The following is a 27,952-nucleotide window of genomic DNA, read 5'->3' as shown; positions in this document are numbered from 1 at the left end:
AGGTCATTTGATTCCAAACAACTGGTTTATTGATCATTACAGAATGTTTCTCCAGTGCTTCCCGCTTTCTCCCCTCTCCCTTTCCCTTTTCCCCAACCATGATTCCCCTCTCCCTGCCCCCTTCCCACTCTCAGTCCACAATAGGGACCCAGATCAGAATCAGGTTTATCATCACTCAAGTCATGAAATTAGTTTTTATTTTACAACAGCAGTTCAGTGCAATATGTAAAATTACTGCACTACTGTGCAAAAGTCTTAGGCACCCCAGTTATATATATGTGATAACAGAACCGGATTCTGATTCCAGTCAACATCCCCGTGGATCTTTTCCGCACCTTTTTACACAGAGGTTAGTGAGTGCCTGGAACGCACTGTCAGGAATGGTAGCGGAGGTATACATGATAGAGGCATTTAAGAAAGGTTTAAATACTGTACAGACATGAATACATAGAGAATGGGATATGGATATTGGGTAGCAAGTCTGGTGATCGAGGCCTGGAGTTGGAGATCCTCATCCTGAGTTCTCATTTGTGATCATTGGCAAGTAGTGGGTGGATACCAAAGATCGAAGTCTGGAGGTCGATTGGAAGTCCAGAAGTTGAGACTGATGACCAGAGCTCTGAGTTTGAGAATCTCTGTGAGTCTGCTGGGGAAGTTAAATGCTCAATGTCTGTGAATCCATGAGTTCACAGGGGAAGTCAAAGGCCCAACGTTGGCAAATCCCCGAGTCCACTGGAGGCTGGAGAGCAAAGACAGCCTGCCCTGGCGTTAGAGGACAGTGCACGTGTGCAGTGGGAAGGTGGTAAGGAGGAAGGAAGGATTGGGCCCTATTTTGCGGTTGTTATTTTGTTGCCTGTTGTGTTCTGTGTTGAACATTACAGGTATGTTATGTTGGTGCCATAACGTGTGGTGCTCCCAGCACATCCTTGAGTGTGTTGGTTCTTAATGCAAACGATGCATTTCAATATATGCTTCAAAGTACATGTCATAAATAAATCAGAATCTGAAATATGTCAATCCAACACCGCAGATGTCCTGCTGGATTATCAGAGTTTCATTGTTCCGACATGATGATTCCCTGGGAAGTTCAACGTAAATTAAAGCTACAATAGGCTTCCAGAGATCACCTGTTGAAAGTATCCTGTCTAATTGCATCATAGTCTGGTATGGCAATTTTACACTGTCCACCGTTTCTTAAAGTTGTCAGAGCAGGGGCAGGGGGTTAGTTTGGTAGTGGTGGAGATAAGCTTCCACTACATAATAAATGCTTCCAATGATGTGCATCTGATAACCAAGTCCAGCTCCTGACATTCAAGTGTGACTTAGCTACGAGGCCCAGCGGATCTGTTTCTACTGACGGGAGAAGGGGCAAAGGTGGGATACTGGCGCCTTAAATCCATTTGCTTCAGGCAGATGGAGTTCGTCAACCATGGTTGGCAACACACCTAGGAGAAGGGAAACTGATCTCAAACCCCAAATGAAGAACAACACCTCATATACCGCTGGGTAGTCTCCAGCCCCTTGGTATGAACATCGAATTCTCCAACTTCCGGTAATTCCCTCCCTCTCCCTTCCCCCATCTCACTTTCACTCTGCCTCCTCTTCCAGCTGCCTATCACCTCTCTCATGACTCTGTCTTTTTCTACTACCCATAGTACATTCCTTACATTCCTTCTTCACCTTTCCTGCCTATCCCCTCCCCCACTCCTTGATCTTTCCTCTGATTGGTTTTTCACCTGGCACCTTCCACTCTCCCCCCACCTTCTTTATAGGGCCCCTGCCCCCTCCTCCTTCAGTCCTGACCAAGGGTCTCAGCCCGAAACATTGACTGTTCGTTTCCACGGATGCTGCCCGACCTGCTGAGTTCCTCCAGCGTGTTTGTATGTGTTGATCTCAAACCCCCACTGCCTCGCGGCTGTACCCACTCAACAGGAAGGCTTTGAGAGCCAACCCCGAGGAAAAATTCAGAGCTGAAGTTCCACAGGCAGTCTCATGTTGAGTTCTATACTGACTGACAACTCCTGCATCGCCGCTGGTGCTAAACTGCATTGGTCCCTACTGTTCCTTTGGACTCACTGGATGTGAGGAGAGGGGAAGACTGCTGCACAGGCGACAGCTTGCTCCCCAGATCATACCGCACTGGTTTGTGGGCAAGAGCTAGGATGCAACATCGATGGTCAACCCCAACCAATGGAAGGCCTCTACACTGTACGTTGTTGAATGCGTGCAAGCTTGTTGAGTGACAGATAGTGTCACCGCTACAACCATGCTCTTACACGCTTACAGCATGGAAATTTGTGATCGGTTGTTTGGATTTTATCTGCACACCTTTAACACCCACTTCTCTGGAGTTGATGCTTGGTACTAGAATACAGAGCAGGCATGCTGGGGCACGCGAGGTCTAATGTGTGTGACTAAGGATAAACTTCAGCCCAATTTCTTTGTTCAGACATGATGAACTTCGAGGGAAATAATTTAAATTATCGCTACAACAAACTTTCACAGGTGTACTGTTGGAAGTATTCTGTCTGGTTGCGTCATGGTCTGGTACAACAATTCAAAAGGGCAGAAAGGCAAGAAACAGAGAGTAGCAGACTCGACCTTCTTGAGGATGTTTCTGTGATGGCAATGTCCCATCAAAAGATCCCCACCATTTGGGCAAAGCCTCAGAATTGAACATTCCTTTGGAACAGAGATGAGGAGGAATTTAAGCCAGAGACTGGAGAATCTGTGGAATTCATTGCCACAGATGGCTATGGAGGCCAAGCCTTTGGGTATATTTAAACCACAGGTTAATAGGTTCTTCATTAGTAAGGTTGTCAAGGTTACAGAAAGAAGGCAGGAGAGTGGTGTTGAGGGGAATGATAAATCAGCTATGTTCAGTTGGCAGAGCAAACTTGATGGGCTGAATGGCCCAATACTGCTCCTATGTCTTATGGCCTTGTGGAGAGAAGGCAGCAGAATGGGATTGAGAGGGAAAATAAATCAGCCATGATCAAATGGCAGAGCAGATTCGATAGGAAAAATGGCCTAATTCTGCTCCTGTGTCTTATGGTCTAACAGGAAGCCTCTTCCTACAGCTACGGACAACACTTAACCTCTTCCACCCACCCCCACTGCAGTCAGTATCACAATCTTGTTGGTGGGATATTTCTGTGTAAACTGATTTTCTTGATTCCTACTTTACCACACAGACAAGTTGTTTTGAGTTTCTTTTGCCTCTAAATGAGACGTGGTCCCATCACAGATGAAAGTGTGCAAGACAAGCTCAGTAATTACTGTAGTCAATTAGCTGGGAGTAGGCATATTAAATGATTTTACACAGAGCAGGTGGGCTGAAGGGCTGTACTTGTATATAACTCTATGGCTCATAGTCATGAACACTACAGTACTGAAACCCTTCAGTCCATCTAGTGCATGCCAAACTATTATTCTGCCTAATCCTATCGATCTGCACCTGGACCATAGCCCACATACCCCTCCTGCCTATGTACTGATCCAACTTTCTCTTAAATGTTGAAATCAACCCCACATCCGCCACTTCTTCTAGCAGCTCATTCCACACTCACACCACTCTCTGAGTGAAGTAGCCGCCCTTCATTGTCCCCTTAAACACTTCACCTTTCACCCTTAACCCATGACCTCTAGTTGTAGTCTCACCCAACCTCAGCGGAAAAAGCCTGCTTGCATTTACCCTAACTGTACACCTCAATTTTTGGATAGATACATGGAGCTTAGGAAAATAGAGGGCTATGGATAACCCTAGGTAATTCCTAACACATGTTCAGCACAGTGTTGTGGGCCGAAGGGCCTGTATTGTGCTGTAGGTTTTCTATATTTCTACCTTTCAAATCTCTCTTCAGTCTCCTACACTACAGTTCTAAGCTATTCAACCTTTCCCTATATCTCAGGTCCTCAAGTCCCAGAACAGGCCCTCCCACCCCTTCAAGCCAGGCTGCCTAGTTGTCCCAGATTTAACCCTAGCCTAATCATGGGACAATTTACAATGACCAATTAACCTACCAACCAGTACATCTTTGGATGCTGGGAGGTAACAAAAACATCCAGAGGAAACCCACTCAGTCACAGGGAGAACGTACAAACTCCTTACAGACAGCTGCAGAAATTCTTTCCCTCCACCATCAGATTTCTGAACACTATCTCACTATTCTGCTCTCTTTCTGCACTACCTATTTTATATCTGTATATTCCTTATTGTAGCTTCTAGTAATTCATGTATTTCACTGTCCTGATGCCACAAAACATTTCATGACATATTTCAGTGATAACTTCTGATTCTCAACACAGGCACACAATGGGGTGGCTGGTGGAGCCACTCTCTCACAGTGCCGGAGATACACGGTCGCTCCTGACGTCTGGTACCGTCCATGTGGAGTTTGCATGTTCTTCCTGGGACTGCATGATTTCCTCCAAGTGCTCCAGTTTCTTTCCACATCCAAAAGATGTATAGTCTGATAGGCTATTTAATCACTGTACATTATCCTTAATAAGTCATCGTCACCATCATGAGCTGCATCTGGATAACATGGTCTTTCCACGACTACAATTGTCCCTGGCTCTGGCAAATTTTTCTACAGAAGTGGTTTGCCATTGCCTTCCTCTGGGCAGTGTCTTTACAAGACGGGTAACCCCAGCCATTATCAATACTGTTTAGATTGTCTGCCTGGTGTCAGTGGTCACATAACCAGGACTTGTGATCTGCACCAGCTGCTCATACACCCATCCACCATCTGCTCCCATGGCTTCACGTGACCCTGATCAGGGGGTTAAGCAGGTGCTGCACCTTGCCCAAGGGTGACCCGCAGGCTAGCGGAGGGAAGGAGCACCTTACACCTCCTTTGGTGGAGACCTATCTCCACCCCACCACCTAAAATGATGCAGCACAGAAGAAAAAAAGATAACAGAATGCGGAGGGAATGAGCACCTTATATCTCCTTTGATAGAGGCATATCTGCACCCTATCACCCAACCTAATAGACAGGTGAATATTTAAGTTGTACAAGACAATGGTGCCACATTGGGAACATTGTGTTCAGTTTTTGTTACCCAATAGAAAAGCTCCCATTAAACTGGAAAGAAAGTCTGAAAGCATGTAATGTCATTCTGAAGTAGAGGATCTACCCTACTGTTATAAGACTATTGAATGATTCCCTAGTATGATAAGATGGACTCCTGACATCACAATCTTCATTATGATCTTGTGTCTTACTGTCTGCCACACTTTCTTTAATTGTAGCACTTTATTTGACATTCTGTTATTGCTTACTATGTACATACAAAAGATGCAAGTAATGGATTCGGCCCAGAACATCACGAATAAAGCCCTCCCAACCGTTGAGCTCATCATATGAAACACTGTCATAGGTAAGCAGCATCCATCATCAAGGACTACCACTACCCAGATCATGTTCTTTTCCCATTGCTGCCACCAGGGAGAAGGTACAAGAGCCTCAGGATTCACACCACCAGGTTCAAGAACAGTTATTACCCTCAACCATAAGGCTCTTGAACAGAAGGGGATAACTACGCTCAGCTTCACTTCCACCATCTTTGAAATGGTCCTACAACCAATGATCTCCCTTTTAAGGAATCTATCTCATTATTTATTGTTATTTATTTATATTTGCATTTACACAGTTTGTCTTTTATACTCTGATTGATCTTTCAGGTATCCTGTTATAGTTACTATTTGATTGATTTGCTGAGTATGCCTACAAGAAAATGAATTTCAGGGTTGTATATAGTGACGTATATGTACTTTAATAAGAATGACAGGGATCTCATTGATAGAGAGGGTGTGGAGCGTCTAACACCAGAAAGCACAGACTCAGAGTATAAGAGTCTCTCTTTACAACAGAGACGAGGAGTAATTTCTTTAGCCAAATGGTGAATCTGTGGAATTCACTGTCACAAACAGCTGTGGAAGCCAAGTCATCGGCTATATTTAAAGCCAGAGTCGCGAGGCATTTGATTAGCAAGTGTGTCAAAGATTACAGAAAGAAGGCAGAGGAAAGCAGTTGAGAGGGAAAATAAATCAGCCTTGATCGAAGGTGGGCCGGAATCAATGGGTCGAATAGCCTAGTTCTGTTGCTATGTCTTATGATCTTATAGGTGAGCCGCCTTATGAGAATATCGCAGTCCTTCCCGTGAAGGCATTCCCACAGCTCTGATGTATGTTTCCTAAGGTGGGAGAGTCTAGGACCATAGGACATAGCCTCAGAATAGAGGACGTCCATTTAGAACGGAGATGAGGAGGAATTTCTTTAGCCAGTGGGTGGTGACACTGTGGAATTTGATGCCACAGGCCGCTGTGAATGCCAAGTCACTGGGTGTATTCAAGGCAGAGGTTGCTAGGTTCTTGATTAGGCAGGGCATGAAAGGTTTTGGGAGAAGGCACAACAGAGTTGAGGGGGGAAATGGATCAGCCATGATGGAATGGCAAAGCAGACTCGATGAGCCGAATGGCCTAATTCTGCTCCTATGTCTTATGGTTAAGCTCGGCGATACCTTCCAAGCGAGGACGGCATGCTGCTTCGTGGGGAACCTGTAGGTGGTGGCGTTCCACGCATCGGGGGTCCTTGTCTGTCCCGGCAGTGGAGGTTACATGTTTGGACGACGCTGTCAGAGTGGACAGGGTGAATCACTGCAAGTATTCTGTAGACAATACACTGCAGCCACTGTGTGCCATTGACGGAGGAGGGGATGAATGCTGAGGCAGAGGACGTGGTGCCAATCCAGCTGGCTGCATTGCTCTGGATGTCGTCAAATATGAGCATTGTTGGGGTTAGACACCTTGGCACTTGGTGAATTAGTGCCATCTCTGACTCAACCAATGTCATTAGAATTACATCACTGATGGTAATTAAATCTATTTATACCACTGAACTAACCGCCTGTTGTATGAATGATGTAATTGGCACTCAGACACTTTAAGTAAATACATTTCAAATATAGACAAAGTGAAAAGCAGTGCTGTTTTAAACTCCTGGCAAATCTTAACACCTTCCTTTCAAAAAACAAGGGGGAAAAAAAAACTGGCGACAACAACCTGTTTACCTTGTGCCTTTTAAAGAACAAATTTGCAAACCATTCAGAGGGGGAGAATTTAGCACGGAGCGATAGAGTTCAAGTTTAATTGTCATTCAACCACACACGCATATGGCTAAACGAAGTGGCTTTCCTCCGGGGCCAAGGTGCAAATCACAGTCCACAGTCACACACAGGACATAGCACATATAGTTACTTTAGAAGAAAAAAAATACACAAAATAAATATATAGCCCAAGTCCCTGAGTGTCATGGCCTGAATATTGATGGTGCATGGGATATTGTCCTGGAGCCACGTTTCTGCAAGAATAAGTACGCAGCAGTTCCTCATCTTGCACCGGTGCTGCTGCAGACAAAGGTAATCCTGCCTGTCCTCCACCGAGCGAATACTGGAGAGCAGCACTGATGGGCCAGCCCCCAAACTAGCACACCCCCTTCGGTCTCTGCCTCTCTCCCACACCACCTCCAGTGTCCCCTCCTCTGGGTGGCTGCAGGCATTAGAGAAGGTAACTCAATGTTCAGTAAGATAAAAAAGCTTTCAGAAGCAACAGGGGGAAAAAAAATCACGATACTGACCGTCTTCTAGAAACGCAAACCCTTCGTAACACAAGAGTCACCTGCATAATGGAAGTTCCGCAAATTTCTCAGCATCAGATTTATTTATCGCGTGAGCATTGGAACACACAGGGAAATGTGTTGTGTCTGTTAACAACCACAATGGAAGGATGCGCTGATGGCAGCATGAAGTGTCACCGCACATTCTGGCACCAACAGAGGACGTCTGGCAGAACACGTCAAGCAATCAAAACAACAACAGCTGAATAATCCCTTTCCTCCCTCTCACACACGCAGTCCTCCAATCCCAGGATAGGCTTCCAAGCCTCCAATGGACTCACAGACAACAGGCCTCTTAATTCCACAGTGGCTCCCGGTCTCATAGATCTAGGGCTTCAGCCATCGCATTTTGAATTCCAGACTTCCAAACAGCCTTCAGGCTTTGATCTGTGGTATTGACCCCAGGACCAGCCGATGACAGAGACTCCCCTCCACCCGAAGTCCTTGATCCTAATCTCTGGACTCACCAACTTAGGGGTCACTGATCTTCGTGCATCTTGCCCGCCTGAATGTCTGGACCTAGAGCTTGTGCCACATCAAATAATCACACTATATAAAAACTGGCCCACTCATTCCTCACTGTCCATTGAACAGCTATCATTCCCCCCACACTCCCATCAGCTCCCCATAGATTTTAACCACAGACCAAGGATGATTTACAATGGCTCTTTAAACTAACATCCAGCACATCTTTGGGACGAGGGAGGAAACCCACGCAGTAGGGCCAGCACAGTAGCATGTGGTTAGCTCAACCAGCTGTAGATTAGAGGTTCAATCTTCACTGCTACCTGTAAGGAGTTTGTATGTTATCCTAATGACCCTATGGGTTTCCTCTGGGTGCTCCGGTTTTCTCCTATACTCCTAAGATGTACAGTTAGGTTTAGTCATTTGTGGGCATGCTACATAGGCATTGAAATCACGGCAACATTTGCAGGTTGCCCCAGACCCTCCTCAGACTGTGTTGGTCATTGATTCAATTTCACCAAGATGAGAAAGTCTGCAGATGCTGGAAATGCAAAGAGACAGACAGACACATACACACACACACACACACACACACACCTGGAGGAACTCAGCAGGCCAGGCAGCATCTATAGAAAAGAGTAAACAGTCAACCTTTTGGGTCAAGGCACTTCATAAGGATGCATCTCACCGTACGCTTCAACGTGCATGTGACAAATAAAGCTAATCTTCTAATCCTCAGTCACAGGGAGAACATGCAAACTCCACACAAGATTAGGACTGACCGGGTCACTGGAGTTGTAGTGGATCTTCTAGTGGCTTTAATGGACTATACAGCATCCCAATGCTGGTTCATTTACAGAACCAGCCCAATAAATCCCCAGGATCAGGAGCTGAATAAGAAACAATGGCTAACAAGTTATCAGCTGCAGTGTGTTATAAAAGCCGTCGCCACAAAGTGGAAGCGACAGAGCTCAGACAGCATTGTAAAACTCAAATAAATGTGTTGAGCAATCATTATTAGAAAGATTAAGAGTGGAGGTGGCTTAATCCTTACAAAGAATCCGTTTGTGCAGTGGCGGATTCAGCCATTTCAATCATGGGAACAACTCTCCACAGAGGATACCTACAAGAAGTTATGTCTTGGCAAGGTGACATCCATCCATCATTACAGATTCCATCCAACCCTCTTCTCAATGCTGCCATTAGGCAAGAGGTACAGGAGCCCAAAGAGCCCACCTCAAGGTTCAACCACAGCTTCTTCCCCAAAGTTCAAACTTTTAAATTTAAAGCAAAAGTACATATCTGTCACTATACACTACCCTGAGATTCATTTTCTTGTGATCATTCACAGTAAATACAAGCAACACAATAAAATTAATGAAAGACTGTACCCAACAATACAAACAACCAATGTGCCAAAGACAACAAATACAGAATAATAAGTAAGCAAGCAATAAATAATCCAGAACATGAGATGAAATGTCCTTGAAAGTGAATCCATAGGTTGTGGGAACAGTTCTGTGTTGGGGCAAGTGAAGTTATGTCCTCTGGTTCAAGAGCCTGATGATTGATGGGTAATAACTGTTCCTGCACCTCACAGACTCCTGTACCTTTATACCTAATGGCAGCAATGAGAAGAGAGTATGGCCTGGATGGTTCGGGTCCTTGATGATGAATGCTACTTTCCTGCGTCAGCACTCCATGTAGATGTGCTCAGTGTTGGGGAGGGCTCTACCCATGATGGGCTGAACCATATCCATTACTTTTTGTAGGCTTTTCCATTCAAGGGCATTAACGTATCCATACCAGGACTTGGCACAATCAGCCAATATACTCTCTACTGCACTCCTACAGAAGTTTGTCAAAGTTTTAGATGACATGCCAAATCTTTGCAAACTTCTAAGAAAGTAGAGGCACTGCTGTGCTTTGCTCATAATGGCACTTACATGCTGCAGCCAGGGCAGACCCTCTGAAATGATAACACAAGGGGATTTAAAGTTGCTGACCCTCTCTCCCCGATTATCTGATGAGGACTGGCTCATGGACGGACAGAAAATCCAGAGTGGAGCCCCTAAGGGGGCTGGATGTCATTGGACATCCTTCTGGCAGCTCCTACAGCCAAGCTGGTGCCAAACATATTGCTTTGCTTTCCTTCGGACTACACGAGCGAGGTGGAGAGGGCTATCTTGATGACTGGGCATCCCAGGATCTCCATCCCTTCCACCCAGGCTTGGGACTGACCCTCAGTGCACACTCCGTTGTCCTTCGAGACAGACGGATGCCATCATCCTTGTGTTGTCGTTCTTTTTTTTTTGCGCGGGGTTGGGGGCGGGGGGGGGTGGGGTTTGTGGGTTTGCTGCTCCTCTTTGACCTGACTTCCATGGTTTACTTTATTGTGTGGCTACCCGAAGACGACACTTCTCAGAGTTCTATACTGCATATGTACTTTCATAATAAATGATTCATTGAACCTTTGAGCAGCAGAGGAGGATGCCATCCAGCCCAATGTACCAGGCCCATTCTGTGAAAACAATCTAATGTCGCCCACTTCCCATTGCTCTTCACAATTCTTTCTGAATGCTCCCTAGACAAGTGGTTCATTGAATGCACATCACCTGTCACACTCCTCCATTGTAACCAGGACAACAGTAGTCATTTAAAATTCATACTGAGTCTTCCACAAAACTGAAACATCCTTAAACTCCCCTATCATATTCCTCCTTCTACAGCTCTCTGCCTCTTCCACTTAACATCTCCCAGCTATTACTTCATCCACCCCCTCACGATGCACCCACCTTCCCCCTCACCTGCTCTCCACTATCACCTGCCAACTTGTATTCATTCCCCCCCCCCCCCGAAACCTAATTCTGGCTTCTTCCCCCTTCCCTCCCAGTCGTGATGAAGGGTCTCAGACCTAAATGTCGATTCTGTATTCCTTTTCTGATCTGACCTGCTGTGTTCTTCCAGCAGTTTTAGGCCACACGATATAGGAGCAGCATTAGGCCATTTGGCCAATCGAGTCTACTCCGCCATTTCATCATGGCTGATTCAATTTTCCTCTCAGCCCCAATCTCCTGCCTTTTCCCCATATCGCTTCACGCCCTGACAAACCAAGAATCTATCAACCTCTGCCTTATATACACATAAAGACTTGGCCTTCACAACTGCCTGTGGCAAAGAATTCCACAGATTCACCACTCACTGGCTAAAGAAATTCCTCATCTCTGTTCTAAAAGGACACCCCTCTCTTCTGAGACTGTTTCCACTAGTCTTAGACTATCCCACCATAGGAAACATCCTCTCCACATCCACTCTATCAAGGCCTTTCACCATTTGATAGGCTTCGATAGTCATCAGTGTAACAGGGTATAGAAGGCTGATGACACAACCTTGAGGAACACCAATTAGGTCACCCCTCATTCTTTTAAATTCTAGAGAATAAAGGCCCAGAGCCATCAAACACTCTTTATATGACAACCCATTCAATCCTGGAATCATTTTTGTGAACTTCCTTTGAACCTTCTCCAGTTTCAGCACATCCTTTCTAAGACAAGGGGCACAAAACTGTTAACAATACTCCAAGTGAGGCCTCATCAGTACTTTATAAAGTCTCAACCTTACATCCTTGCCTTTATATTCTAGTCCTCTTGATATGAATGCTAACATTTGCCTTCCTCACCACAGACTTAACCTACGAATTAGACTTTAGGGAATCCTGCACAAGAACTCCCAGTCCCTTTGCACCTCAGTTTTTTGTATTTTCTCTCCATTTAGAAAACAGTCAACCATTTAAATTCTTCTACCAAAGTGCATGACCATGCACTTCCCAACACTGTATTTCATCTGCCATTTCCTTGCCCATTCTCCTAATCTGTCTAAGTCCTAATGTAGCCTCTCTACTTCTTCAAAACGACTTGCCCATTCACTTATCTTCACTTCATCTTCATCTGCAAACTTTGCAAGAAAGCCATCAATTCCATCACCCAAATCATTGACATCTAACAACAAAATAATCAGTCCGAACACAGACCCCTGTGGAGCCTAGTCACTAGGCTCCCTTTATTCCCATTCTTCCTCCTATCAATCAGCCACTGCTTTATCCATGCTAGAATCTTTCCTATAGAATCATGGGCTCGTAGCTTATTAAACAGCCTCATTTATGACACTAGTACAAACATAATCTGATTCTCCTTTGTCTATCCGCTTGTTATTTCTTCAAAGAATTCCAACAGATTTATCAGGCAAGATTTTCCTTTGAGGAAACCATGCTGACTATGGCCTATTTTATCATGTGCCTCCAAGTACCCTGAGACCTCACCCTTACTAATTGATTCCAACATCTTCCCAATCACTGAGGTCAGACTAACTGGCCTATAGTTTCCTTTCTTCTGCATCTCTCCCTTCTGGAAGAGTGGAGTGACATTTGCAATTTTCTAGTCTTCCAGAACCATTCCAGAATCTAGTGATTCTTGAAAGATCACTACCAATGCCTCCACAATCTCTTCAGCCACCTCTTTCAAAACTCTGGGGTGTACACCATCTGGTCCAGGTGATTCATCTACTTTCACACCTTTCAGTTTCCCAAGAGCCTTCTCTCTAGTAATGGTCACTTCATGACCCGACACACAGAAGTTCCATCATATTGCTGGTGTCTTCCAACATGAAGACTAATGAAAAATACTTATTCAATTCATCCACCATTTCCTTGTACCCCATTATAAAGTCCATTACTTCAGTATCTCCAGTATCATTTTCCAGCAGCCCGATAGCCACTCTCACCCCTCTTTTACACTTCATGTATCTGAAGAAACTCTTGGTATCCACTTTAATATGATTGGCTAGCTTACTTTTGTAATTCATCTTTACCTTCTTAATGATTTTTTAAATTGCCTTCTGTTGGTTTTTAAAAGCTTCCTAATCCTCCAACTTACCACTAATTTTTCTTCTATTTAACAGGGGTCAGCAACCTTTTTGCCTCTGTGGGCCAGATCGTGTATTAATGAGCGGACGGTGGGCCAGATAAATGCCATAAAAACTTGAAATATGGGAATTATCCATTTAAATACATCTAGTTATGTTTTGCCTCAAATTAATGAATAACACATGCTAGAAAATCATTTGTGCTTAAGGTTGCCTACCCCTGTTGGTTTTGACTTCTCTTGTTAGCCACAGTTGCGTCATCTTTACATTTTGCTATGTATAAATCGTGTGCCTTCTAAACTGATTCCAGAAATTCCAGCCATTGCTGCTCTGCCATCATCCCTGCCGGTGTTCCTTTCCAATCAATTCTGGCCAACTCCTCTCTCATGCCTCTGTAATTTTCTTTACTCCACTGTAATACTGATATATCTGACTTTAGCTTCTTAAATTTCAGGGTGAGTTTGATCATATTATAGATACTTTATTGATCCAAAAGGAAATTAGTGTCACAGTAGCATCACAGGTGCATAAATATTAGAGGAGAAGTAAGAAAGAATAAAAATAAAAATAAAATGTGTAAGAATTACAAGGCAAAAATTACAAGATCACTTCCCCGGCTCTGGGTTGACTCATTATGGAGCCTGATGGCCGAGGGTAAGAATGACCTCATATAGCCAGTCTTAGTCCTTTACTGGAAGTGCTCCTCTGTTCAGCCCAAGTGGCATTGTCCAGAATTGCCAGGATTTTCCGGGGGGGGGGGGGGGGCAGGGAGGGGTCCTTTGTTCTACCACAACCTCCAGTATGTCCAGTTTGACTCTTATAATACAGCTATCCTTTCTAGTCAGTGTATTGAGCCTGTTGGCATCGCCCGTGTTGATGCTATTGCCCCAGCACATCACCACATAGAAGATTGTACTTCTATGAAAATAGAACACAGAAGATCACTTACCCCTAATTTTAGCTCTCTTATCAATTCCGTTGCATTGCACAACCACCAATCTAGAATAGCTGATCACCTGGTGGACTCATCCGCGAGTTGCTCTAAAAAGCCATCTCATAGGCACTCTAGAAATTCCCCCTCTTGGGATCTAGAACCAACTTGATTTTCCCAATCTACCTGCATAGTGAAATCCCCCGAGACTATTGTAACATTGCCCTTTTGGCATGCGTTTTCTGTCTCCCGTTGTAATTTGTAGAGCACATCCTTACTACTGTTTGGTGCCCTGTATACAACTCCCATCAGGGTCCTTTTACCCTTGCAGTTTCTTAGCTCTATCCACAATGGTTCAACACCTTCTGACCCCATGTCATCTCTTTCTAATGATTTGATTTCACATTTTACCAACAGAGCAATGCATTCCTCTGCATTCCTGCCTGTCCTTTAGATACAACGTGTATCCTTGAACATTACGCTCCCAGGTATAATCTTCTTTCGGTCATGAATCAGCTATGCCTACAACACCATAGATGCCAATCTGTCACGGTGCTACAAGTTCATCCACCTTATTCCGTACATGGCGCACATTCAAATATAATACCTTCAGTCCTGTATTCACCTTTTTTTGATGTTGTCCATCTTTTACATCGCAACTCAGTTTTGCCTCATGAACAGCCTCTCCTCAAATTGCCTCTGTTGGTAAACCGGCTACTACATCTTCAGCACTGTCACTCTGGTTCCCATCCCCCTGCCAAATTAGTTTAAACCCTCCCAAGCTACTGTAGCCAACCTGCCCGCAAGGATACTGGACCCCCTTTGGTTTAGGTGTAACCCCTTTTCTGTGTGCTGTATCTTTTAACTGACACAGGAGCCAGTAAATTCACCAACCGCACATCGAAAGTAACTACAGGGCTCAGACCTGAATGAGTAATTAAAACCAATCTCACCCACTGCTTACTTAATATTTATGAGAGCATGTTACTTTAATTGAAACAATGCTTCACATTAGCATAAGAATAAATGTACTGTGCAGTTAATGATCTACTTTCTGATGCAAGAGGAGTTGGTTGTTTGTCATCATGGAATAAATGTACCGACATCGCACAGGTGTCACGGCACACTTGCAGAGAATCAGGGAAAAATTGACCCATGGAGAATGAAGCTCTTACACCGACGCTATACATGTGCACGCGTGACTGTAAACACAGCTGTATAAACAGAGTAGTCGCCATTCAATACATGTTCTTCATCAATACTGCATTTGACCACAGGCCATAAGATATAGGAGCAGCATTAGGCCATTCTGCCCACTGAGCCGGCTCCACCATTCCCTCATGGCTGATCCATTTCCCTCCCCATTTTCCTGACGGGAAGCAAGAGTATCAATCAGTATTGTGATTAGTGCTTCGTTGAGCACCTTCAGCAACAGGCAGGATTTCCCAGTGGCCATCCATTTTAATTCTGCTTCTCATTCCCATACCGACATGCCAGTCCATGGCCTCCTCTCCTGCCACAATGAGGCCACTCTCAGGTTGGAGGAGCAACACCTCATATTCCATGTGGCTAGCCTCTACTCCTAACCTCAGAACACAAGGACATCCCTTTAGAACAGAGATGAGGAGGATTTTTTTTAGCCAGAGGGCAGTGACTCGTTGGAACTTAATGTCAGAAATGGCTGTGGAGGTCACGATAATTGGGTATATTTAAAGTAGAGATTGACAGGTTCTTGATTCGACATGGTGTCAAAGTTAGGGAGAAGGGAGGAGAATAGGATTGAGAGGGATAATAAGTCAACCATAATAGAACGATGGAGCAGACTCAATGCCCCAAAAAGCCTATTTCTGCTTCTATGTCTTTAGGTCTTATGGCATGAACATTGATTTCTCTAACTTCTGGTAACTTCTCCCCCTCCCCTTTTCCATTCCCCATTCTGGCTAACCTCTTATCCCTTCTCTTCTCCTCACCTGCCCATCACCTGTCCCTCCTCCTTCCCTTTCTTCCATGGTCCACTGTCTTCTCCGATCAGATTCCTTCTTCTTCAGACCTTTACAGCGACTGTGGTGGAGGTGGATCCAATAGGGTCTTTTAAAAGGCTTCTGGATAGGTACATGGAGCTTAGAAAAATAGTGAGCTGTAAGTAACCCTAGGTAATTTTTACATGTTCAGCACAGCATTGTGGGCCGAATGGACTATATTGTGCTGTAGGTTTTCTGTGTTTCTATGTTTACCCCTTCCACCTATCACTACCCAGCTTCTTACTGCACCTCTGTTTCCCCACCTACCTACCTTCCATCTCACCTGGTCTCACCTGTCAGCTCGTACTCCTTCCCCTTCTAATTCTGGCTTCTTCCCCCTTACTTTCCAATCCTGATGAAGGGTCTCGGCCCAAAACATCTCCATAGATGTTGCATGACCTGCTGAGTTCCTCCAGCTTTTTGTGTGTTGTGCCCTGGATATCCAGCATCTGCAGAGTATCTTGCATTTATGATGCAGTACTGTAATGTTGTTCCTTTAATCCTAAAAGGTACTAGAAATAAAAATGACAAGGGCTCCTGTAAAGTAGGGCAATGGCACCTGTTCAAAGTATGTGATAGCATGTCACTATCATCATTATGTGCTGTGTCATATGATGTAGATGATCATGGTCTATTTCACATGATTGTTCTTGGAAAACAACTTCTGTAGAAAAAAAAGTTTGCCATTGCCTTCTTCTGGGCAGTGTCTTTACAAGGCGGGTGACTTCCCAGACATTATCAATACTCCAGAGATTGTCTGCCTGGCATCAGTGGTCGCATAACCAGGACTTGTGATATGCACCAACTGCTCATACAACCATCCACCACCTGTTCCCATGGCTTCACGTGACCCTGATCGGGTGGGCTAGGCGGGTGCTACACCCTGCCCAAGAGTGACCTGCAGAGTAGCGGAGGGAAGGAGCACCTACACCTCCTTTTGTAGAGGCATATCTCCATCCTGCCACCCAAGAACCCATATCACTACAGAAAGTCAAAATCATGAATGCAATGTCAATGATTAAACTCAGCTTTAACCTTGGGAATCACCACAGAATAATTGTCAATATCCAGCATCTCCCAATAGCACATTTTGTCACACACATCACACTGCTCTTTCATCACTTCCTATGGGGGTCCAGGAACTTTTACCCCAGGTCAGTCGATGCCATGGAAAATAGAACTGCTGCTTCACAGCTCGAAAGACCCAGGTTCGATTCTGTCCTCGGGTGGTGTTTACAGACCCTGTGACAGTCTGAGTGCTCCAGTTTCTCCTCCTGTCCCCAAAGTTCTGCCGGTTGGTATCAAAATCAGGCTTACTATCACTGGCATATGCTATGAAACGTGTTATTTTGCAGCAGCAATAAAGTGTAATACATAAAAATATACTGCAAATGAGAATATTGGATGGTGGGGTGGAGATATGTCTCTACCAAAGGAGGCACAAGAACCTCCACTAGCCTGCAGGTCACCCTTGGGCAAGGTGTAGCATCTGCTTAGCCCCAGATGAGGGTAACATGAAGCCATGGGTGCAGGTGGTGGATGGTTGTATGAGCAGCTGGTGCATATCACAAGTCTGGTTATGTGACCACTGTCTCCTAGCAGACAAACTCTGAAGAATATTGATAATGGCTGGGGTCACCCATCTTGTAGACACTGCCCAGAAGGCAATGGCAAACCACTTCTGTAGAAAAATTCAACAAAAACATTCATGGTCATGGAAAGACCATGATCGCCCACATCATAACGAACAAACGAAGCTACAATAAAGAGTATTAAAAATAAATAGTGCCAAAAGAGAGCAAAATAATGAGGTAGTGTTCATAGACTGTTCAGAAATCTGGTAACAGAGAAGAAGCTGTTCTTGAGACATAGAGTGTGTGTCTTCAGGTTCCTGTACCTCCTCCCTGATGGTGATAAAAGCAGAAACCGTAGCAGGGATACTGGCTCCTGTGATGTGCTGAACTGTGTCCGCAATTCTCTGTGTACAGTTTCTGGCTGTCATGTTGTCATACCAGATTCATTTATCACACGTACATCGAAACATAACAGTGAAATAAATGCGATTTTTGCAACCAACACAACCATCCTGCAAGTCATTACACATCCAGGCAGAATGCTTTCTATGCAACACACATAAAATGATGTAGGAAACAGGTTAGGCAGCATCAATGGAAGTGAACAAGCAGTCGACATTTTGGGCCAAGACCCTTCTTCAGGACTGGAAAGGAAGGGAGAAGACACCAGAATTAAATAGTGGATGGAGGGGAAGGAGGTTAGCTGATAGGTGAAGCCGGGTGGGTAGAAAAGGCAAAGGGGTGGAGAAGAAGGAATCTGACAAGAAGAGTGGAAAGGGGAGAAGGAGAGGCACCTGGGGAGTGATAGGCAGGTAAAGAAGAGGTAAGAGGCCAGATTAGGAAACGGAAGGGAAGGGAAGGGGGACAGAAAAAATTACCTGAAGGAGAAATTCGATGTTCATACCATTAGGTTGGAGGCTACCTAGATGGAACATCTCCACCTTGACAGTGGTCTCATCATTACAGTAGAGGAGGCATTAATAACAGTAGATAAGAGTTTTGTAAGAGCTTATAACCAGCAAACTTGCAGGGAAATGCAATTACTGACTGCAAGGTTTCCCAATATCGATGCCCAGAAAATGAAGGTCCCTTCTGACAAAGACAGCTTGCCTCATCAAAGTTCAAAACAGAGTACAGAGAAAATTACAAGGACTTTGCCAGGACTTGAGGACTCGAGTTATAGGTTAGATTGAATAGGTTAGGATTTTATTCCCAAGAGCACAGGAGAATGATGGGAGATTTGTTAGAGGTATACAATTTATGAGAGGTATAGATAGGGTAAATGCAAACAGGGATTTTCCATTGAGATTGGGTGAGACTAGGAATCATGGGTTAAGGGTGAATTATGAAATCTTTTAAGGGGAACATGAGGGGGAGCTTCTACATTCAGCAAATGAAGTCCTCCCAACCCTTGAGCACGTGTATGTGAAACACTGCCGTGGGAAAGCAGCATCCATCATCAGAGATCCCCACCACCCAGGCCATGCTCTTTGCTCACTGCTGCCATCAGATAGAAGGTACAGGTGTCTCAGGACTCGCACCACCTCGTTCACGAACAGTTAACTACCTCTCAACCATCAGACTCCCGACCAAAAGGTGATAACTATTCTCACTTGCCCATCTATTGCAATGTTCCCACAACCAATGATCTCACTCTAAGGAATCTTTATCTCATGTTCTCATGATTTATTGCTATGAATTTATATTTGCATCTGCACAGTTTGTTGCCTTCTGAACTCTGGTTGATCTTTCATTAATCGTGTTATAGTTAGTATTCTATAGATTTGCTGAGAATGCTTAAGGGAAAATGAATCTCAGGGATGTATATGGTGACATATATGTACTTTGATAATAAAATTTACTTTGAACTTTGGTGAGTGAGTGGAACGAGCTGCCAGCGGAAGTGGTGGATGCAGGTTCTTTTCCAACATTTAAGAGAAATTTGGACAGGTACATGGATGGGAGGGGTAAGGAGGGCTATGGTCCAAGCAGTGGTCGATGGGACTAGACATAATTATAGTACAGCATGGACGAGATGGGCCGAAGGGCCCACTTCTGTGCTGTAATGTTCTAAGACTCCATGATAGATGTCAATTCCACTAGAGCAAAGTCTCAATTGAGAGAGTACAGAATCATAGAGCTATATAGTACACAAACAGGCCCTTTGGCCCAACTCACCCATGCTGACCAAGCGAGTCCCATTTGTCTGCATGTCTGAACCTTCTCAATCCCTGCACTCGGCCAAGTGTCTCAATTGCACCTGTCGCTACCACCTCCTCTAGCAGCCCATTTGATTTCCCCCCACAGTAGTGCTGAGGGGGGTGCAGAGGCATCTTCTCCAAATGTACAATCTTCCCTCTTAATTAGAGCATTAAAAGTCAAACCACAGTATTCACAAGGATGTTGCCAGGACTGGAGGCTATGAGTTATAAGGCGTTGCATAGCAGATAGCATGATGCTACTACAATTTGGGTTGTTCTGGTGTCCAGAGTTTAATTCCGGTCCCATTCTGTAAGGATTCTCAGCACATCATCCACGAAGAATCAGGATCCTCCAGTTTCCTTCCACAGACCAATGGCGTACTGTTCATCGGTCATTGTAAATTGTCCTACGATTAGGTTAGTGTTAATTGGGTTTGGTGGGGGTTGCTGGGGCGATGTGGCTTGAAGGGCAAAAAGGGCCTACTGCGCACTGTATCGTTAAATAAATAAACTACTAAGTAATCTTGTAGCTATGCCGCCTTGAGTCTTCAGCCAGGGGCCGATGAGCCTGTGCAATTCTTATCGAAGAAAGGATGTGCTCACATTGGTGAGGGCCTAGAAAATGCTCACCAAAACAATCCTGAGAATGCAAACGTTAAGGCAAGAAGGGTGCTTGACGACTTTGTGTTCAGTTCTGGTCACCTCACTACAGGGAGGATGTGGATATTATAGAAAGAGCGCAGAGGAGACTTACAAAGGTGTTGCCTGGATTGGAGAGAATAGGTTGAGTGAACTTGGCCTTTTCTCCTTGGAGTGGCGGAGGATGAGGAATGACCTGATAGAGGTGTATAAGATGATGAGAGGAATTGATTGTGTGGATAGCCTGAGGCTTTTTCCCCAGGGCTGAAATGGCTAACACAAGAGGGCATAGTTTTAAGGTGCTTGGAGGTAGGTACAGAAGGGATGTCAGGGGTTGTTTTTCCACACAGAGAGGTAGGTGCGTGAAATGCATTGCCTACAACAGTGGTAGAGGCAGGTACAATAGGGTCTTTTAAGATATTATTAGATAGGTAGTTGGAGCTTAGAAAAATAGAGGGCTATGTGGTAGGATAAATCTAGGCATTTTCTAGAGTAGGTTACATGGTCAGCACAACATTGTGGGCCGAAGGGCCTATAATGCGCTATAGATTTCTATGTTCTATGACTTTGGGCCTGTTCTTACTGGAGATCAGAAGAACAAAAGAGGATCTCATTGAAACCTACCGAATATCGAAAAGCCTCAATGGAGTGGAGATACAGAAGATGTTTTCAATAGTGGGAAAGTCTAGGACCAGAGGACACAGCCTCAGAATAGAAGGATGATCCACTAGAACAGAGATAAGGATGAATTTCTTTAACCAGAGGGCAGTGAAGCTGTGGAATTCATTGCCACAGACAGCTGTGAAGGCCAGATCATTGGGTATAGTCTCTTGATTAGTAAGGGTATCTAGAGTTTCGGAATGAAAGCAAGAGAATTGGGTTGAGAGGAATAATAAATCATCCATTTCAAATGACAGAGCAGAGTTGTTGGGCCAAATGGCCTGATTCTGCTCCTATGCCTTATGGTAGAGTGGTGGGGTGGAGCCCCCCCCCCCCCCCCGATCAGGGTCATGTGAAGTGATGGGAGCAGATGGTGGGTGGTCATGTGAGCAGCTGGTGCACATCACAAGTCCTGGTTAAGAGACCACTGGAAGAAATATACAGAAAGACTGAATAGGCCAGAGGACCTTTTTCTGTGCTGTTGTCCTTTATAACTCTATGACTCTACATCATGCAAAAAGAAATCAAAATAGCGAGGTAGCATTCATGGACTGGATAGGTAGGGATCGTTTTCCCTGGACCACAGAGGCTGAAGAAGATCATGAAGGGCACAGATAAGGTCAATGGTCACAGCCTTTTTCCCCCAAGGTAGGGGAATCTGGATTTAAGAACAAAAGACACAGGAGCAGAACTAGGCCATTCAACCCATCTAATCTGCTCCATCATGGCTGATTTATTATCCCCATTCACCTGCCTTCCCCCTACAACCTTTGACACCCTTACTAACCAAGAAGCTATCAACTTCCATTTTAAATATACCCAATGACTTGGCCTCCACAGTCACTAAATTCCACAGATTCACATCCATTTGGCTAAAGAAATTCCTCTTTATCTCTGCTCTAAAGGGAAATCTTTCTATTCTGAAGCTGTACCCTTGCGTACTAGACTCCCCCACTTTAGGAAGCTTCCCCATGTTTAGAGTGGAAAGATTTACAGGGCACCTGAGAAGAACGTTTTTCCAAATTGAGGGTGGTGGGTTCGTGGGAAAATAAATTAGCAGAAGTAGCAGTAGAGACAGATAGGCACACGGATAGGAATGGTTAAGGGACATACCAGCCAAATGCAAGCAAATGGGTTCAGCTCAAGTCAGCATCTCAGCCAACACAGAAGAGCTGGTGTTGTGCTGTACAATTTTATTGAGGTGCCATTTGAAGAAAGTAGAATGGATGACTCCACCCACTCTAGCAGTCACCTATTCACCATGTTGCCTCCAGGGAGATACTACAAGACCATCACCACTGGGACTACGAGGGCATCACCCAAACTTCTTCCCTGTAGTTATCCACTTTCTCAACAAAACTCACTCAGGTGTGATATCCTAACTGTCCCAGCACAACATCCGTTAAATAATCTTTCCTGTTCTCCTCATTCTGCTGATAATTATTGAGTCCGTTCATACGCTCACATTTACTTAAGTTTGATTATTAACGTTTGGACTAATTGTTGATTGCTCATGACTGTTTGCACTATTGTCTTGTAAATTGTTGGTTGCTATTGTGTTGTCTGTTATGGTATTGTCCTGTGTTTTATGCTTGGCACCAAACCACAATCAATTCTGGTTTGTTTCACATACTGGCAATAAAGTGATTCTGAAATCTCCACCTCAGATTTATGGCCCAACCCATATCAGCAGAGACACCTCGACATTGTCACATTCATCCTGTGGAATCTCGCTGTGTTAAAATTTTGATTCTGTTACAGCTCCAAGCGATCCAGAGTTTGGAGTTTAGTTCTGCCGTTCTTCTGCAAAGAGTATCTGTGGTTCTCCCTGTGGAATGCATGGGTTTTTTCCTGGGTGCACTGGTTTCCTCTCACAGTCCAAAAACCAACCGGGTAGGTTAACTGGTCATTGTAATTTATCCTGTGGTTAGGTTAGGGTTAAAACGGGGTTGTCGGGGGTTGCAGGGGCAGAGAGGCTTGCGGAAAAACTTTTTCACCCAGAGAGTGGTGGGTATGTGGAATGCTCTGCCCCAGAAGGCAGTGGAGGCCAAGTCTCTGGATGCATTCAAGAGAGAGTTAGACAGAGCTCTTATAGATTGTGGGGTCAAGGGATATGGGGAGAGGGCAGGAACGGGGTACTGATTGTGTATGATCAGCCATGATCACAGTGAATGGTGGTGCTGGCTAGAAGGGCCGAATGGCCTACTCCTGCACCTACTATTTATTGACTGAAAGGGCTTTAAACAATAAATAAACAAAAACCTGCTCATTAATGCAAATATTTAATCGGCTAATCATGTGGCAACAACTACATACATAAAAGCGTGCAGACACGGTCAGGAGGTTCAGTTGTTGTTCAGACTAAACATCAGGGAACAAAAATGCGACTTTGACCGTGGAATGATTGTTGGCCAGATGGGGTAGTTGGAGCGTGTCAGAAACTGGCGATCTGGAATTTTCACGCTTAACAGTCTCTAGAGGTTACAGAGAGCGGTGTGGAAAAACAAGAACAGAAATCCAGTGAGAGGCAGTACACCTTGTTAATGAGAGAAGTCAGAGGATGATGGCCAGACTGGTTCAAGCTGGCAGGAGGGCGACAGTAACTCAAATAACCGCGCATTACAACACTGGTGTGCAGAAGTGCGTCCCTAGACACACAACACATCAGATCTCGAAGTGGGATATGTATGTACTTTCGCTTTAAATCGCTCAGCGGGTCGAATCGGCACGCCCGTCCGCCTATGCCTGATCACCGTGGTCTAATTTTACGCTTTCACCCATTCATAAAGCCAGAGGCGAGTGACAAAGTTGCTGAGGCACCGCAGTTACACAAACACAACCGTCTCCAGTCAATCCCACCGCGACACGCTACGATTCAACTTGCCAATGAATTAACCGTGCAAGTAAATACGAGGAGGCACGAAGGGTAAAAAAAAACCGCATACACACAAAAATAGTCTATACGCTATGTTCAAATAAAAACCTACTGATTCACATTTTTATCGCAACTGTTATGCAACAGGAATTGCCCTGAAACAAGGCAGAAAATGGAACGGAGAATCCTGGATAAACAAGAATCCTCCAACAGTTAAACGTCTTGAGTTGTGCATTCATACGAAAATATTATCATAAACAGAAATAACACTATACAACATTAAATGCGGTTAACGCATTCCTGGCTGGATTAGAATCGCTGACGGCACTCACCGTGCAAGCTTTCGTCTGGTAAATTATAAAATGCCATGTCGTTAATTTATTTAGTAGTATATTTTCTGAATGAGTCTTCCTCTTTAACCTGGAATTGATAGATCAGAGACCTGGGAGGATTTGCTTGCCACTTCAGCCTTCTCTCGCCATTTGCTTCTCCCTGCTCTCGCACTTACATCTCCCGCTCTGTCCGCTTCTCCACACGCACATAAACGGGAACGTGCGAGGATGCACGTCGGTCCCTGCACTGCCCAGCTCGGGCCGATCATGTGAGCTTGGCCAACGCTCAGCTTGTAAACAAAAGCTAAGGGACCGTCTCACAAAAATGCTTTCACCCAGTCCCACGCAGAATCACAACAGGAAAATTAACACCCGACCGGCGAGTGATTAAGGAGGGGCGCATTGGTATGAAAGGGAGCAGAGCACGCATACTTAACTGCATTACGTATACAACAAATAAATAAACGTGATCCAGTCCATCACAGGAAAAGCCCTCCCCACCACTGAACACATCTACAAGGAACGCTGCCACAAGAAAAAGCATCCATCATCAAAGACCCCCACCACCTAGACCACGTTGTCTTCTTGCTGCTGCCATCGGGAAGGAGACACAGGAGACTTAAGTCCCATACCGCTAAGTTCAGGAACCGTTATTTACCCTTTAACCATCAACCACCTGAACCAGCGTGCACAACACTGAACAGATTCCACAGCCTATGACCAAATTTTCAAATACTCCACACTTTATGTTCTCAATATTATTTATTTCTTATATATTATTGCTACAATTTATTTTGTTTGTATTTGCATTATCTTCTTTACACATTGGTTGTTTATCAGTCCTTGTTTGTATATAGTTTGTCATTGATTCTGTTGGATTTATTTGTAATTATTTATTTTTTCAGCAATACAGCCCTTCTGGCCCTTTGAGTCATGGTGTCCCAGCAACTCCCTGCAACCCAGTCTAACCTAACCTAATCATGGGACAATTTACAATGACCAATTAACCTTCCTGTCCTTCGGACTATGAGAGGGAACTGGAGCGCCAGGAGAAAACCCATACATTCCACAGGGAGGAAGCACAAACACTCCTTACAGAATGGTGCAAGAATTGAACTCCGAACTCCAGAACACTGTAATAGCGTTGCGTTAGCCGCTACACTACCGTGGCACCCAGTGTACCTACTGTGAATGTCCTCAAAGAAATGAATCTCCAGGTAGGATATGATGGTGTAGAGCAGTGAGTCTGTGGAACTCTTTGTCACAGGCAGCTGTAGAGGCCAAGTCTTTATGTATATTTTAGAAAGAGGTTGATAGATCCTTAATTAGTCAAAGTATGAAGCGATATGGGGAGAAAGCCGGGACTGAGAGGAAAATTGGACTAGCTATGATGAAATGGTGGAACAGACTTGATGGGCCAAATGGCCTAATTCTGCTCCTCTATCTTATGGTCTAATGGTCTTATATGGTAAAACACAAGTTCCTTGTTGAGAAAGTTACTTTGAAATGATTGGCATTAGACATCCATTCTTAGAACCTCCCAGATCTCTTCATGTAACTTAAGAAATAAGCCTTCAGGCAGCAAAAAGTGCATCAAACATTTACGAGGATGTTGAGGGGACTCCAGAGACTAGGGAGAACTTGGATAGGCTGAGACTATTTTCCTTGTGGCAGAAGGGTGATTTTATTCATTCATTTGTTACGTGCTGTGTCGTATGACCTGGGCGATCATGGGTCTGGACCATGATTGTTCTTGACGATTTTTTCTACAGACAGCCTTTTTCTGGGTAGTGTCTTTACAAGACGGGTGACTCCAGCCATTATCAATACTCTTCAGAGATTGTCTGCCTGGTGTCAGTGGTCGCTTAACCAGGACTTGTGATATGCACCAGCTGCTCGTACAATCTTCCAACTCCTGCTCCCATGGCTTCACATGATCCTGATTGGTTGAGGGGTGCTAATTAGATGCTACACCTTGCCCAAGGTTGACGTGCAGGCCAGTGGAGGGAAGGAGTAGCCTTACACCGCCTTTGGTAAAGGCATATCTGCACCCCACCACCCAAGGTCTTGTAAGGGTGAGCTTATAGGGGTGTACAAACTCAAGAGGGACATAGATGAGGTGAATGCACATAGTATTTATCCCAGGTAAAGGGAATCAAAAGTTAGAGGGCATAGGTTTAAGAGGAGAGGGGGAGATTTAATAGGAATCTGGAGGACAACCTTTTCAGCTAGAGCGTGGTGAGAATATGGAACGAGCTACCAGAGGAAGTATTAGAGTCAGGTACAATAACAACTTTTGAAAACATTTGGATAGGTACATGGATAGTAAAGGTTTAGAGCAGGGGTTCCCAACAATTTTTATGCCATGGACCTCTCCGCTTAAACCAAGGGTCCATGGACCCAGGTTGGAAACACCTGGTTTTATAGGAATATGGGCAAATGGGACTTGCTTACATGGGAAATTTGGTCAGATAGACAAGTTGGGCCATAGAGCCTGTTTCGATGTTATATTATCTAGGTACAAGAAACAAGCTGTTCGTAAAACTCAGCAGGTTAGGTAACACCTGTGTTGGCAGAGGGATGATCAATGTTTCAGGTCTGGTTCTGATGCAGCGTCTCGACCTGAAACAGGAAGCACCCCTTCACCTTCACAGATGCTACTCAACCCATTGAGTTCCTCCAGTAACACTTTTCACTTTGCTCCAGATTCCAGCACTGCTGTCATGAGTGTCTCCAAAGAGCTCAAGGAGTTGCCATGCCATTTTCTCACAGGTACCATGGGGCAGGAGTTGCAGAAGCCTAAAGTCCCAGAGCACCAGGTTCAGGAACAGATACATCCTTTCAACTATATATAACTTGGCTTGTTAATTAATTCTACTAACAGCCACTGACTCAGCGGTGAGAAAGCCACCTTTCATAAACAATATTTGTCTAGGGGTCGGTATGATTTGGGCTTAACCAAACAGGAAAGTTAGGATGTTCAGGTTAAGGAACATTGATTGTAACAATTGCTGTGTAATATACTGTCACATACACAGTTATCGCTCGCTAGGAAATGACAGATCATACAGTGATATAAAGTTACAAAGAAAGTGTATTTATTAAATTTTCAGCTTTAACAGTTACAGAAAGGGAAAAGAAAAATAAAAGGGCCCATTACAGTTAAACCAGTCCAATGTGTACATAAACATTAGAGCTCATTTGGGTGTATCACTTTACTCACACGCTGAACCCACATTCTGCGTGAAAGACACCAACCACAGTTCAAACTTCCCTCGAAGACCATTTTGAATGAATTGGCTAATTCAGAAGTATTGGCACTTAAATTGAACCCTTTTGAACCCTTCACCTGCACAAAGCACTTCTTACAAAAGGTCTCCCCTTCAGGTGGGTTCGTCTGAGCTTCTTCCCTTGTGCTCTTCTCCGCAGCTCCTCACAAAAATGACTACTGACCTTCCAAAATCTGATCCTGCCCAGCTCCCTCAGATGTTCCACAGCAAATGCTCCTTATCTATCGCTGAATGATACAATAGAACATGAAGCTTACTAACGGGACACACCGTGTATTTCTCAATTCTGAGGCTGTGCCCTCTGGTCATCAATTCGCACACTGTAAGAAACATCCTCTCCACATCCACTCTATCTAGGCTTT

General features: G+C 44.6%; 1 protein-coding gene across 2 annotated transcripts in view; it reads right to left on the bottom strand.

Moving 5' to 3' along the window:
* The window catches only part of LOC140726139 (BCL2/adenovirus E1B 19 kDa protein-interacting protein 3-like), a 51,400-nt gene extending 26,756 nt beyond the window's left edge, over positions 1-24,644 (bottom strand). The window contains exon 1 of one of the 2 annotated variants that reach the window (XM_073042112.1): positions 24,477-24,644. In XM_073042112.1, coding sequence (XP_072898213.1) covers positions 24,477-24,510 — 34 coding nt within the window. In that variant the 5' untranslated portion in view covers positions 24,511-24,644. Of the gene's footprint in view, positions 1-24,300 lie in introns of both variants that reach the window. The other variant, XM_073042111.1, reaches the window with a different exon arrangement.
* Between the last annotated feature and the right edge of the window lie 3,308 nt (positions 24,645-27,952).

Source organism: Hemitrygon akajei, chromosome 4 (assembly GCF_048418815.1).
Source record: "Hemitrygon akajei chromosome 4, sHemAka1.3, whole genome shotgun sequence".
Taxonomy (NCBI): domain Eukaryota; kingdom Metazoa; phylum Chordata; class Chondrichthyes; order Myliobatiformes; family Dasyatidae; genus Hemitrygon; species Hemitrygon akajei.
This window is presented reverse-complemented; position numbering and strand designations above follow the sequence as displayed.